Here is a 16,182-nt window from a genome sequence, read left to right as displayed (position 1 = left end):
CACAAAAGCAAGAGCAAAAACAAGTTTCACGCAAAACAAGAGTAAAATAGCAGAGTCCTTGCGACATAGTGCACGCACACAAAGCAATAAAGACATGACAGTGCCACGCAACCATATCATAAAAGTACAAAGTTATACAGTGCCAAAACACCACAAAAATGTTAGCACTCACCATACTCTGTGTCGTAAAAGATGATGAACTTCTGCCAGCGCAGCTCTTCCACAAGCGTGAGCATGACGTCGCTGAGGCGTACGGGTGGGCGCGCGGATAGCGTGTAGCGCTGCCCCCCCGGGCTGGGGTTGAGGTGGCAGCCGGTCCGTGGCGAGCCCTCGCCATTGCGCTGCACGTAGAGGTGCGGGATGTGCATGGCGTCGGTCAGGGACTGCAGGGCGCTGGCCGCAGCGCACCCCGTGGAGGTCACCAGCGCCAGGATGCCCTGGTTCATCAGCTCGCAGGCTGCAAGAGAGACAGTCTGCTTTGTATATGCTTGTATTTATGTTTATCATGCTAATAGAACCTTTTGACAGAACTTATGCATTGTAGGACAAACACAGAAGTTGCTCATAACATATGTATGGTCCTTTTATGTACCTGGGCACCGTTAGTAGACTAAACCATCAAGACATAGACACCACATTGGCCTCTGGGTCGCACGTCAACATCATCGCCCTTTGGAGAGGCAAGGACTGGCCTGTAGGTGAGGTAACATGGGGAGCTCCGGCTCTTTGGGATAACGAGCAGTATTGATTACATTTCTCAACAGATTTCAATGAGTTGTCTTTATCAAAGGGTTTATGTTGTATCAACAACTATAGGTTATATAAGGGTACGGTCAGGTACGGTCACTGCTTGGCAGATGTTACAATTTCACTGTCTTGCCTGTGTAAAACCGAGGGGGTATATTCCCTTTCTTGGTTTATTGGAGTACGCGGGACTACGCATGGAGACCTTTTTTAGAAAAATTTGCATACTCTAAATGTTTTTCTTTAAATTCAAGCCACTCACATGCAAGAATGAGTAGTGTAATATATTTCAGCTGTAATATCCTCACATAGCCACAGGGAACAGCACCGAGCGCATATAATAGTTCAGAGGTAATATCCTCACATAGTCACAAGGGGGCAGCACCGAGCACATGCAGTAAAGCTGCAACACTTGCACATAGTCAAGAGGGGGCAACGGACACACAGATGAAGTGAGCAGGTTTAAACGTTGTAGAAGAAGCCTACCTCCACCTATCTATATAAGCAGCAACTTAACTTGGAGAAGACAGAATCTCTTGGGTGGCGTATCGTAGATATAAAGCTTAGAGACGCTCCGCGCGAGTCATATACTATTCCTCTCCTTTTGTTTCATAGACAAAAGACAATAGACCAAAACCTTTACCAAATAAAGTGAGTTAAAAGCGATCCTGTCTCTGCGGCCTTTCCTGGATTAAAAACAACATAACAGTAGACGTCATCTGAGTGTAGGCTACAAATGCCATTAACTATTTACAAGTGCAAAAATGCCAACATATTCATTATTTCGCTGACCACTTGTTTTTTATCCCAACAAAAGCCTCGTAAGGAAAGTTCCTCTGCTTTCTCGTAGATCGCACCATCTTTCACCGTCTTCGTTAAATGCAACTGCATAATCTTCTCTCCCATGATGGTCAGCAGCTCGAGGATATATTTTGCGTCATCAACTACTCTACCCAAGTCCTGCCCCTGGTACCGTGATGCCGTATAATCACATTTAAATGAAAATTAAACCCCCAATATGTGTAGGGTTCGAGAGGGGACATTGGGGTGTGAAATCAATGTGGACCATGTCGGGAAAAAGTTTAAAATAAGACGGGCATATTTGGCAGTGTATAAACGCTTAATGACATTGGTTAGAGACATTTTTAAGTTATTGTGCTGTTTATCTTGAAGAACCGCAACTCCCCCAGTTGTGTTTGTTTACAGGCCTTTTCCTTACTTGCCCTCTTCAAAAATAGCAACCTTCCGGTTAGAAGCCAACAGGCTCTACCTCCTGAACTACTTACTACCCATGATAAGTCTAGATAAGTCTACTAAAAAGGAACATCACCATGGTATGGAGACAGCAGTAGTTCAGGAGGTAGAGCCTGTTGGCTTCTAACTGGAAGGTTGCTAGTTTGATCCCTGGCTCCTCCTAGTTGAGTGTCGAGGTGTCCCTGAACGAGACCCCGAACCCTAACTGCTCCCGACAATCTCCTTTACAGCTCTGAGCATGTACTTAAAGTGCTTCCTGATGCGCAAAATAATAGTTTGGCAACATGAATTCAGTCACACCAAACCATGGATATACTATGAAACCGCATTAAAACTACAACAACTGCGAGACTGTTCCCTGCCCGGTTGATGAGGTTTGTTGATACCGCTGTCCTTTGTAAACTGTAGGGACAAAAGCCAACCCTTATCTAATCTCTTCAGTAGATTATGAGCCTCAATGCCTCTGTGCTCTCCCCCCCCCTTCGCCGGCTACCACTTCTAGAGAGAACAAATGTGAAAGTGTTGTCTTTGGAAGAAACGTAAAGAGCCCATTAATGTTCATTTTCTTAGAACATATTTCCTGGAATGCACCAAGGATCGTAAAACAGGTTCCTCGGCCTCCTATCTGAGTCCCGACTAGGATACATCCAAAGTAATTGGACAAGAAATTGTGACCTAAAACAGCCTATGGGATTTAGGTACAGATAAGGTTAAGGAAATCAATAAACAGGACAGGGTCAATTATCTTAAACATGGACACGGTATGAATCCATATTCAGGAGTTGATTTACGATGTGTTCACCATACCTCCCCCTTTTATTTACATGATTGTAAACCCGATGCCCCACTATTTCTTTACAGTAGCCCAGAACGGAAAAATATCTCTAGAGAGGACGGCATCTTATCTCAAGATAACTATTGTACTTGTTAGTTATGCACTTTTGTTGTACAGGCTAAAGAACTAAATAAAATTTATAAAACCATCAAGGAACCTCATCTCTTGACCCTTGGCTACTCAAAGCTGTCGTAGACGATGACATCATGTCGGAAGTACCTACTGCCAACAAAGATACTCCTACGTTGTTGAATTGGCAAGGTGAGGGGGTATTCAGTCGGTTGCCAACTAATCCTACTCACTGCACCTTTAATCAAAAGCATCTTCAGTGATTTCAGATATCTCATTGAGGAGCTTGGAGGGGGTCAGGCTAAAGGACGTAATAGCCTGCAGACTAGGGATGCACGATAACTTTTTTTTTAAAAGATACCGATAACGATAAATCCGCAGCAACGGAGGCAGAATAGGCAGAACTCATCGCGATCATCTTAAATGTTGCTGCAGCGATGCATCATATATTCCGTTGCATCCACAACATCCGTATCGATCGATGAAAGATTGGAGTATGAGTTACAGACAAATAGAAGAAATTACGAATAAGAAAGGCGTCGCAAACGGCTGCGTTACCGGAGGAAGAGAGCGTCTTTTTTTTGCTTCATTTCACATCTAACAAACACTGGGACAAATGTAGTTGATTTCTGTGTTTAACTGAGAAAACTGGGAGTGGAAGGACGGGACCCTATAATGTTCAGCTAACTGTTGTCAATAATAAGTGTTACGAGAGTTAGCGCATGTGTGTGTGCGCGCGAGAATGGCAGTGTGTGAGTGGACGAGTGAGGAGAGCGAGCGGTAGCGTGTGTCAGTTTAGTGAAGTAATGAACCGGTTAGTGAAGTAATGAGTCCGGTTGTGTCTGCAAACGTGTACTGTAAAGTTAGTGAAACTAAGAATAAAGTACACAGCCTTTCAATAATCGGCGGCCGCTTCATTCCGACCATATTCCGACCTATAAGCAGACCCACTGCCGGTCAAAGGGAAGGGTGTTACCCCCGAGAGAACATCGACGTCTCCCCTGTGCTCTCGACTACGGTCTGGGAGCCGACAGCAGGAAAGGTGTAACATAATAATAAAAATAAACATTTTCTATATACGCGTGCAGCTGTGAACTCATGTATTGTAATTGATTGTATGATGTGTACTTTTAGGGTTACGATAAGACCTTTCATTTAGCGTTAGTGGGAGCGGGGCACTGAAATTATATAGGCTATGTTATCGGGGCTATTCGTCATGATATCGGACTTATCGGAATGACGTAATAAGTTCTGTTATCGGCCCGATAATTATCGTGCACCCCTACTGCAGACTGGGGATCGTACCAAGAACGTTTCAGCATCTTTGGATGTGCTTTGGATGCATTTACACATATGGTGTAGTGCTGTGAAAGAGCAGGTTGAACACACCAAAAGCGTTTGAACAAATCAAATTTATTGAGAGAACCAACCGACTTCATTTCCACGTGGCATTTCACACATTTTGTCACACTGAAAAAAAAGAAAATAGGCTAAAGCTGCCCTCATAAAACTAAATTGCCATTGACAGCGACACTAGGGACCAATTAGTAATACATCAAAGGAGGGTAATGACTGCAAATAAAATCCACAGAGAAACAAACTAAAAACACAATACTGTTCAAGTGGTGGTTGAGCTATTGGCTAGGTGGAGAGCTCCAGATAAAGGGGGCAATCGGGACTCAGTGAGTTATCGCTCCTCTGTGAATCATAGTTATGACTGTGCTAAATGATGCCTGCTTGGTGTTTAGTTAAGGCGACTCCCTCTGCATTCTAATGGCTCTTAGTCTGGCAGACGGTGGGAAAGGAAGAAAAAGAAAGAAAAACAAACATAAAGGGCCATTAGAGATATCATTCTCTCTGAAAGTGTATATCGTGATTGATATTGTTGTTGGTAAATTTGTTTCCAATCAAGGTTTTTTTTTTACCCACCAAATTTAAAAGCTGTTTTAAATTAAATGTAAACAATTTGAATGTAAAATCTTCAATGAGGGCCTGCTGAAATTGCATAGGGACATTATGAACCCTTTAGAGATGCACTGTGTTGCATCATGCAATTTGATTTTGAATGAAATCCAAGAAACATACTTTTATTGTCTGTAACTTGACTATGTTGCAATAAAAAGAGAAGAGAAAAACATTACATTGCAATTAACCAAAAGTATTACTCTGAACACTAAAAACGTCATCTTCTTCTGTAACCCTTCCATTCAAACAGCCTTTATTCACACTCAGAGCTTGTGTTCGTTTACAGTTAACCCCCCCACACCCCCAACACAATGAAGAGGAAATGAGATTTGTTCACATGTCACGCAAAGGGGGCAATGGAAGCGCAGATAATCGATATGGAGAGGAAACACAAAGACCAGACTAGCGTGACAAAACCAAAAGATAAGCGTTACCATGCATGGCTTGATTGGGCACATCAGTTGCACCAGACAAAGAAGAGTGACAAGAGGAGGGGATTACTGACTCCATTCCCCGCCACGTGGCTGAGATCCTTTTGTGTGGGTCTCCTGATCTACACTATCTGTAGACTGTACTCTGGCCCTCTCGGGACCTCATCCATCAGTCCGGCCGCTGCACTCCACACTGTCTGCACTGTATGATGGCACACATGTCCTACATTGTTGATCTTTGTTTATTGTGTTGCGTTCTTCTTTTCCTTGGATTGATTAGCAGGCTAAACTGTGTCGGGCTGCTATGAGGTCACGATGCTTACGTAGCTGCCGCAGCTATCGCCATCCGGCTTGAACCCCGCCCTACCATAAGGGTACTGTTGGTGGTGGAAACACAAGCCGTAACTGAGCTGGGCCAAACTGCACCTACACTACTGGACCTTATCTCACTGGGCCTAACCGCACCCGCGGTTAGGAAATGTAATACGCTGATTGGCCAATCACGCTAGAAAATGCTGTAGCCTGCTTTGCTAATGTTATGCTGATGTTATTGAGCAAATAACACTGTAAAACACTATTGTCTGTTTGCTAATCATTCTCTGCAACACAATAGACAACTTGGCTAATTATACTAAGAAACACAATAGTTTAACCATGCTAGATAACAAAAAGTTACATTTCTGGTCTTTACCAAATGACCCATGGACTGAACTATGTCTGTGTTAGTCACCGTGTGTGTGTGTGTGTGTAATGCCATGTTGATGAACTCAATAAAGAATGAGAATGCACAAACATTATAACATACTGTTGGATGACCGCTTGCTCAGTACTTACTGTGCAACAAACCTTTATGGAAATTATGTTCATTAAAAATACCTACTTGCATTATCTGACACAACTAGCCACCTTATTTATTTACTGCCTGGTTAAAATGTTAAGTTGTTGTTTATAATACACTGAAGATATGTATACATGGTTCATATATGGGATTTGTTAACCTATTCAAGGTTGTTCTCTCTCTATCCCAGGGTGCTGCTCAGATCTGTTCAGATTTTGTCATGTCCTTTCACTACATTCCCTGTTGCAGTTACAGTACTTACTTGACTTCCGTACAGATACAAATAAGATATAATGTAAGCCTGACAGGCTGTCGTCATGTTTAATAAAAAGTACATTAATGTTACTGCTTTGGGGTCAATTCTTAATGTAAACATTAACATTTTTAATAATGCACCAGGTTAGAGGGTTCCTTGTACAATTTACAGCATTAGTTATATGAGATATCCAATTTCATATCCAAGCAAAATTGGTATTGTAACTGAAATATCCCTAACCGTATCGATATTGGATCGAATCGGAGATTAAATCGAATCCGGACCCTGTGAATCGGAATCGATTCAGTGGCGATACCCAGCCCTACGTGCAGCGCTCAACTATTGTTCTTCTTAGGTTTATTCTTCTTTCTTCCTTTCTTTCTCTTTCTTTCTTATTCTCTACAAACTTTGGAACCCTACTGCTTCCACAATTGTTCACCTAGAGACTCCATTCCAATTTTTGATTAATGTTCAGATTATCTTGGAATTGCGTGCTTCCATTCAACTTTTTAAGATATTAAACTTTTAAAATATTAGTAGAATAATATTATACTAATATTATTAGAATAATATTATTAATCAGTCTGTTATGAGGCTGATTAAAGCTAAATAATGTATTACCAAAAACCAAAGTGTGACTGCTAATAAAGATTAATACAATAATTATGTGCTGATGAGTATGGGTGTGTCTGCATGTGTTTGTGTGTATGTGTACATGATACTGGTTAAATTGTGTATGCATGGGTTAAAGTGTGCGTAAGTGAGTGTTTCTGTGTGTAAAACTGGTTAATGTGTGTGTGTGTGTGTGTGTGTGTGTGTGTGTGTGTGTGCGTGTTTGTGTGCATGTTTTTGTGTGTGAGAACTCCTTCCTGGGTGTGTGTGATGGAGAGTGAGAGGCAGAGAGAGAGAGAGAGAGAGACTAATGATGTATTAGTGACTGGGAGCCCAGCTCTCAGCAGCAGCCCAGCTCAGGGACGCCCTCATCACTCATCCATTCTACGACAGCACACACACGCTGTCAAGACCCAACAAACAGCCTCCAGACCCTAACACACACACACACACACATGCACCTAAAAGGACCCCGCCCCACCAACACACACACTGCCAAGACCCAACAAACAGCCTCCAGACCCTAACACACACTCTCACACAGCACCAAACATATTGGAGCAGCAGGAAGCAGCTAAACTGACCAGTAAAAATAGGAAGGTTAACAGCAGTTGTGTGTTAAAGCAGTGTGTTTAGTTTGTAATGAAGGCATCACTTTAGACATAATACAGGGAACATACAAAAAGGAGAGCACTTCAATTCTGTGGATGATCGAGAACCACTTCTCAAATATCTCAAAACGAACCTCAATAAGCTCCAAGCTCATCTGAACTGCTCCAGGGAGTCCAGCGGGTCCCTGACCCTATAACATCATGTAATATCTCTAGAGGAGAGTCATATCATTCAAATAAAATCCCTGGGGCACAAACAAACATTGATGTTAAACTAAACTAAAGAAGAACTAATTCGGTCAAAGACGTGGCTACATTTTAGAGAAAGCCAAATATGCCCTTAATGCTCAAAGTTAATTTGGTGTGGTCAATGCTTAAAGAGCTCAACGTTGAGGATTGGTTAAAACCAGTTAAAACCCAAACGCAGCACCGCGACTTGACCTGGAGCCGGAGCACCAACAACCATCCTCCTCCTCCACCAAGGGTGCTCACCCCACCTGCATAGCAAGACCCGCTCTTTGTAAATGTGCTCTTCAGTAAACCCCGGCTGCCACCTCAATAGCCGCCCAGTGAGGTATTGCGGCCGGCGTGTTTTCTGACTGAACTAAATGTTCCATTGGTTTACACACACCAACATCGGGGAGTTGGTGCAGCAGCGATAAATCTCTCAAAGTTTGGAGTTGACCTAATCAATACATCTGTTCAATGCACTTGGTACTGATACAGGTTCCAAAAATAAAAATAATCAGAAAACCAACTGTACAATCTGTATTCATGTTGTTACGGCCACTTTGGCCTTTCAGTTGTTATTGTGTGTTTTCTACTCATTTTGTCTGCCTTTGCTCTCTTAGGCCTGCTCCCGCGTGTTCCACGATGGGGGTGTGCCCACGTACGGGCCGTGTCCCACCTAATCACATAAAAGTGGGCCTGGCCTTTGAGAGACAGCGGCGGGAGATTTGCTTTGTGTTTGGCTCCATGACTGTTTTTGTTTTTGTCATTTTTTGTTTGAGCCGCATAACAATGTTGCAATTTTATTCACTTTAACAATTGCAGGGACTTTTTTACAAATGCCTAATAAGAGTTACGGCAATATATTTTCTGTAATCCAAACTAAGACATGACAGCATTTCCTCAACCCTTAAAAGTCATTCAGAATCTGAAATTGAAAAATGATTATGATGCAATAATGGTTTATTATACCCATTATTGCAAATCAGAAATGATTACCCACCAAACACACACACACACACCCTCCAGACCCTAAACACACACACACACACACATATACAAACACACAGACACACACACACCTTAAGATGGATGGAAGACAGTATTTTAGACCTGGCAGCCGCCAGCCAAGAGAATTTGCAAATGTGTTGTAGTAGTAGAAGCAGAAGAGTTGGTTGGATGGTATCGACAGCCGTGCGCTTGATGCACGGTGCCTCTTCTGCTGGAATAGTCAGGCGCCAGAACACAACCAGAGCTAAAGAAGTGCTACATCCAAGGACTTAACCATGGGAACCACCGCATTTAATTACCATTGCTACCCCAGTGGTAGCTTTGTGAGTCTTCTCAGATTTACTGGGGTATAAATGTACTGTTGCCAGGTCATTCTATAAACTCACACAAAATACTTCTTCACCCTGTTTATTACGAACTACCAGAATAACAAAATGACAGTTACTGTTACACATTTGTAGAAATCAGTTGAAAAGTACAATCAAAATCATGGGAAATTGACGTGCCTAATTTGGGAAAAATGAAACTAGTGCAGCAAGAGCACACCCTAGGGATGATGAGACCAGTGATGGAGGTGACCACAATATATTCCTTGTTACAGCAGCAGCACTGGATTTGAGGTCTATTTTATGTCTCTCTCTCCTGTCCCTTTCTACTCTCGCTCAGTATCTCTATCGTTATAGTTCCCTCACTCCCTGCCTGAGACGAGGGGGATAAGAGACTCTCTCTCTCCTCTGCCGCCAGGAGCCATGCCTCACGCCTGGTGGCTCCTGTCAGCCCACAGAACAGACAGGCCTGGCGGTGGTTGTAGTGGTGGAGGACTAGAGGGGGTCGGAGACGAGACCCTCAGCCTGAGCACAGAGCATCCAGCAATGACAGCAGACGGGGAGAGTATGGGAGTGACAACATGTGAGACTTGGAGACCGAGGAGAGTGGAAGTTAGCAACGCAAGCAAGAAGCAGACAGCGGGCATGGGGAGGGAGAGACAGGAGGGCAGACTTCAGAGAGAAAATATCAGTACTGGCTGCAGTGGGTGAGTATTATATCGTCAGCATTTCGGTGACAATCTTGTGAGCTCACAATATGAGCAGTGCATGAGGCCTGTGATGATGTCATTTCAGGTTAAAGCCAACACACACTGTTGACTATGCAAGGCGACTAGAAATGTGTTTTTTCTCAAAACTAAACCAACTCGGTTGTTTGAGATATCCCTTAGCGTTCATATTGTACACTTGTTATATTGTACACTCGTTCATATTGTACACTTGTTTGTTTGCTTGCTTCAATCACGTTTCCATAGGCAGCTGAGCTCAGCTTAGCTTTATAGGAAACACCTGCGAGACAAGGCGATTCAGAAATGGTCTACCTGCTAGCTCTCTCGCTCTCTCTCACCTAGAAAGCATCGCTGACCACCTGAACCACCAGTTTAGAGCTAATCCCACTAGGCCACCAGCGGGCCCAGTAGGATCAGATCTAAACTTCCTTTTGACACCACACATTTCATTCTGTGTGTGTGTGTGTGTGTGTGTGTGTGTGTGTGTGTGTGTGTGTGTGTGTGTGCGGCCAAGGGGCGGGCAGGCGGGAGTGAGAATAATGCATGTGGAATGTTCATCTCTCTCTCTCTCTCGGGGTTGGGGTTGGGGATCATTTTGAAGTGAATACTTTCGACACAAAGTGAGATCAGCGAGCCTCCCGATGTGCTGTTGTAACAAGTGAATAAGATGACCGCCTCCGCTGTAGAATAACGGTTTAAAAATACTCTGTTCACCCAGCATATCTTTGTCTTCATAATGAATAGAAATTAATTAGTTCCATGTGTTTTACACAGATTGAAGGTGATATCATTCCAAAGCAAAACACATTTAATCCATAAAAAATGTATACATGCGTATGCATGTGTGTGAAAATGAAATATGTGTAAGCATGCATATGTCTGACTGTGAAATCCAATATCACAATATGTTGTTTGGTGGGGACTTTTATTCCAAGCATCTTATCAATGCCATGTTTGCATAGATTTATTAATATCGGGGGGCTGAAGAGCAGTATTGAACCCCCAACCCTGGCCCTGGCAATGCCATGCTTTTCCAGTTCACAGGACTGCTACTGGACTACGAACCAGTTTGAGAACAAGAACACAACATGGAATGGAGAGAGAGATGAATAGATAAGAGGAAAGTGGGAGAAGAGAGCAGGAGGGAGAGAGAGGGAGATGAAGGATGAGTGTGATTAAACATGATGATTAATCACCCACATCAGGACAAGACGGAGGGTAAGTCTTAGTCCTATTTGACCTCTCTCTCTCTCTCTCCTTCGTCGCTTCACCATTTGTTATTATCATTGTTTCCTCACCTCTCAGCGGGAAAATGTTCCCCTTAACTTTCCCCCCTTAAAGAAGGTCATAATAATAACAGCGTGTGTAGCTCCACGTTTTCGCCACCCTTTCAGAAGGCTTGGTAACCCAACGGAGGAGTGTCAAAAAATAGGTAGGCTCAGCATTTATTTTGGGACCTTGCCCTACTTTTGGCGGTGGAAACGCCAATATAAGTGAACCGAGCCGCACCGCACCGCTTGGTGGAAACGCCAATATAAGGGAACAGAGCCGCACTGCTCGGTTGAAATGAGGCATACGACTGAGCGGGTTTGTTGGTTCTTGTAGCCTAGAGACTTGAGGGGATAACCCCTCTCTCTGGGCTGCTCCACAGCCAGGGCTCCTGCTTATTGGTTCATAGCGCAGCCAGGGCTCCTGCTTATTGGTTCATAGCGCAGCCAGAACTCCTTATTGGTTCATAGCACAGCCAGGGTTCCAGCCTATTTGTGAATAGACATTGGGGCGATTCAGATCCCTTAGCTAGTCCCACCCACTCAGTGGAGGAATTTCCTCCTCTCTCCCATTGAACCCCATGTTATCCACCGGCCGCCAGTAGTGCCCGAGAAATGAATGGGAGTCAATGGAGGCTGAGGGAGGAACGTCCTCCAGCAGTAATTGTCAATAGGCGATAGGGGGTGCTAATGTCCCTTTACCCAGGGAAACAAACATTACATATACAAAGGCATTAAAGTAGTCATATTTAAGGGAAGTAAGGGCAAGAGAGAAGAGAAGAGAAGAAGAGATGGACGCCTTAGTGGCTAAAAGCTGCTTTACCCTGCCAGTTGGTTTCAGTAGTAATTGCTTGTGTTATGATTTAAGGGACCTTGATTGAGAATATTGTTTAAACATGTCATGTAAGTAGTTTGGCCCAACCCCCTTCAAAGACTTAAAAACAAGCAGAAGTGCTTTAAAATAAATTCTGTAGCTAATTGGGAGCCAGTGCAGGGACTTTAAGATTGGAGTGATGTGATCTCTTCTTTATGTTTTAGTGAGGACCCTGGCCCATGTATGATTTTTTACAGATCCTCTTTTGACATATATCCTTTATATATCCGCATATCTGTTACACTGCCTGTAACCTCTGCTTCATGTGAGTGCAGTTTTTCCTGCATGCGGCGCGTAAAAACCTACCTGAGAAACAGAATGGCAAACCCTCGACTCAGCAACCTTGCCTGCCTGTCCATTCACGCAGAAAGAACCAAGGCCCTGGATGTCCAGAAGATTATAGACTCATTTGCACTTAACCACAACAATAGATGCATCGTCCTCCTGTAAAACAACTTGATGTGATGTGACATTTAATCCGTTACACTGTAACGAATGCACAGCAGGACGTGGCATGTATTTTTGTTTGCAGTAGAACTATAATCACCATGAGCCAGTTCCTTTTACGCTCTTTAAGTATGTGCCCAGTTATCAGGCACAGGGTGTTTGCACTTCTTGCTGTGGCTTTGTATATTATTAATTCCATTTTTGACTTTATGATGTTGTGATCCGAGACAATATTGCCAATGCATAGTTGTTTGTTTTCATTAATTATGTATATGGAATAAATACACTTGTCGCACTTTGGATGTATGTGTCTGGTTATTGGCAGGCACATGGTCGCTGTCCAGTGCTGAATCTCTCACCTTTGCACATGAAACATTTTTGCCATTGCCTTGTGGTCGCTTGTATTAGGCTTAGTTATTTTGTTGAATATTCTTTGGCCAAATTCAGTTAAAACTACTTTTATATCGAACATGCTCGTGCTGTGTATCATAGCTGCTTTTATTGAAAAAAAACAGAACCTCTTTATAAAGTAACTGAAGTCGTGAAAATCAATTATTTTCTTAGCACCCCCACCTATCTGTCAAGCCCCCCATTAGCACCGGGAGAGAAAAAATCCTGGCGCCGTCCCTGTAGGGAATTTATCGTTTCTGCTTCAAAAATGGTCAGTACAGTCAAAATGGTGCTGAATGAACGCTCTTCAATTTGTGACTGTACGCTGAAGGGCGTGTCTGTGGCATGCCGTCATTTTGACCATTTTCCGTGGTCTTGTATTTGAACAAAACAAACTAGGGAAACTAGGGAATTCATCAGATCTGCTTCAAAACTGGACAGTACACTTGAATAATGTTGCTGAATGAACGCCGTGCTATTTGTGACTGTACGTTGAAGAGCGTGTCCGTGGCGTGGCGGTTGGCTCAGGCTTGGCACCTTAAACGCTGCTCGCAGCTTTAATTATTATTATTATGTCTTTATCAATTCGCAGTCCTCCATTGTCTCCAAAGCAGTCTGTCTCACTGCAGCCATTTTCAGATTATTTGTGAATAGGTCTTAGTGAGTTAGGAGTCCTCTCGAGGACTTTTAAGCCCTCCTAGACTTAGCTCTCCTTGTACTTTTAGGCCTAAAATAATTTGTGAATTGCTCTTAGTAAAAGAAAACAGGATTCCAAAATTTAAGACTGACACGCCAGGAGTTACTCCTAAATTCGGCACTTATGACCTACTAGCCCTAACATTCTTTATGAATACGGCCCCAGGTCCTTTTGCATCCTCTGGAGGGAAACCTTCCATTACAGCTTAGCTGTTCTCAGCAATCGTATAAAGGCGGAGGTTCAACTCAGCAAGAGGCAATTTGGTTATTTTGAGGAGATTAATGGCCTCTGTGTCTGTAGGCAGGGACACAGGCCGATTGTCAATGTCGAAGTGTCTCTCGACAAACCGTCCGCCATGGCCAATGGGCAGTGCTCAAGTCATATAGTATGGCGTACTCCAAAATCTCTCCCTCTCCACCTTGAGGAGCACTTGAACCACGGCACTGAGCCTTGCTGTCTGTCCCTCACCACAGATTTCACTATAGTGATACTGTGGGACTGTGGGTGAAAACGTTGGATGTTCAGCTTCCTCCCCGCCATCCTGACGCTGGGGTTATAGCCTTGTAAGTCTGAGGGGCTGGACCAGAATGCATGGAATGAGAAATTCCCTGGCTTGGTGGGGAGAGATTGCACAGCACTTGCCTTTCTCTCTTCTGGTGGTTTTGCTCTGAATCCACAACACTTCCTTAATGGATGAGGCTTGTTATGGATTGGACAGTTCCTTGCTGGATTCTCCTTCTTACTCTTGATGAAATCTGTTCCATGCTCAGTCAGTGCGTTTACATGACACTCAAGAAAGTCGACTTATTGGCTTAGTCCAACTATGATTGGATTACTAAGATGCATGTATACACCTTAGTCGAGCTATACTCGAATCGAATTGGGTTACTCAGTCGAATTAAGACCCCTAGATAATGCGATTCATAGTCAAGCTAAGCGTGCATGTAGCCAATCGAATTGGATTATGCGTTGAATTGCATTCTGCGCATGCTCGAGATCTTCTCCCGGGGCTGTGAGCCAGAAGTAGAAAGAGACGATAGTCGTGTTGTTAGTCGTGTTGTGACGTAAAGAGGTCAACCGGTGGCACTAGTTGAAATGGGCACAGCGCCACCTATCGTACCAGGGCATGACACGCTTCGGCCAATGAATCGATTTACTCACCACCATGTATACACAGACAATTGCAGTTGTCCAATTGAGGAGCATAGTCGAGCTATGGCTTTAATCGAATTAAGCTGTGCATGTAAACGTACTGAGTGTCTGGGGAGTGCACTAAACAAGAAACATGGCCTGGAAGGCAGAATAGCTTTTATTAGCTTATTGCACTCCTATCGGCATCATCATTCTGACGTTAAATGTAAATGCTGACATCATCTCATAAAAATACTAGATGCACATCTTGGAGGCTTGGTCCACTGTTGCTATTCTATACTATGCTAAATGTGCTGAAAACTGACATTACCTAAAGGAAAGAAATGTGCTTGCAAAATAGCACCATATAAAATGCATTATTTCCAATGCATTATTTTATCCTTCACTTGCAAATGATGGGAAGGGAACATTTGTTGTCAATAATAATAATTTAAAACATGAGTCATTCTTTTCCCCCTAGAACCAAATTTTGTTCTTGAGTCAACAAACAATCCATTGATGGCTGCTGTTTATTCTTGAATGAACCGCAAGCCATCCCAAAAAAAACTTGTTTCTGTCACAGTGGATACGGGCTACAAAGGTATGTGTGATGTAACCGGGGATGCCAGTGTCTGTGCGGTCGCTGTGTTTTTGAAGGTAAGGTAGTGTTAGTGTTAATATATTAGAATGTGTGTGCGCATGTGCATGAATGCGTTTGTGTTTGTATATCAAGATGTCTGCATGTGCATAAACTTGTCTGAACAACATGATTATGAAATAATCATTGTCTTTGCTAGCTGATGGCCATATCCCCTTCACGGAAGACTTTGAGAGAGAGAGAGAGAGAGAGAGAGAGAGAGAGAGAGAGAGAGAGATGTTTATAGAGAATGCCAGAGAGAGATATTATTATAGATAATAAGGTAAGGCATCTGTTTTGCCTGAGCCTTTGTTGGTTGGAATAGAGTGATTAGAATTCAGCATCTTTCTCCATGTTGACAGATTTATTTAGGCATTCAGGAACGTCTTTGTACTTTTATGAGTACTTAATAAATTAAAGAGCATTCAGATGAATATAAATCAAATTTCCTTTCTCTGTTACTGAGTTGTTATGTGAATGTCAAACTCTTTAGCTAGGCAAAAAATAATGTAGCTACAAATGCACGCACACACACTGGCCGTTTCTCAATTCGTGTTCTTGTCTGTACTTGTGTACTTGCGAAAAACCCGGAAATGTTCTCGAGGCGTTCTTAAACTGGCCGTTCCATTGAGGATGCATCGGAGGTGACTTGTGTGGACTTGGGGTTAAATGTCCATTAAATATCCCAGGATGCATTTCGCATTCTTTAAAATATTAGTATGCAAGCTATAATAATAGGCTATATAGGAAATTTTTAAATATATAACAAAAATGTAGGCCTATTCATTCAAAATATTGACATACTATTTTAAAATGAAAGAGGCTCGGGT

General features: G+C 43.0%; 1 protein-coding gene across 2 annotated transcripts in view; it reads right to left on the bottom strand.

Moving 5' to 3' along the window:
• Positions 1-16,182, bottom strand: part of LOC311366589 (glutamate receptor ionotropic, delta-1-like) — a gene marked incomplete at both ends in the record, with an annotated part of 424,970 nt that overhangs the window by 166,754 nt on the left and 242,034 nt on the right. For both annotated transcript variants that reach the window (XM_084485372.1, XM_084485371.1), the window contains one exon: positions 173-457. In XM_084485372.1, the coding sequence (XP_084341498.1) occupies positions 173-457 (285 nt within the window). The remainder of the gene's footprint in view (positions 1-172; positions 458-16,182) is intronic.

Source organism: Micromesistius poutassou (assembly GCF_964030765.1).
Source record: "Micromesistius poutassou genome assembly, chromosome: 21".
NCBI lineage: Eukaryota > Metazoa > Chordata > Actinopteri > Gadiformes > Gadidae > Micromesistius > Micromesistius poutassou.
The sequence above is the reverse complement of the archived record's forward strand: the minus strand, read 5'-3'. Positions and strand labels throughout refer to the sequence as shown.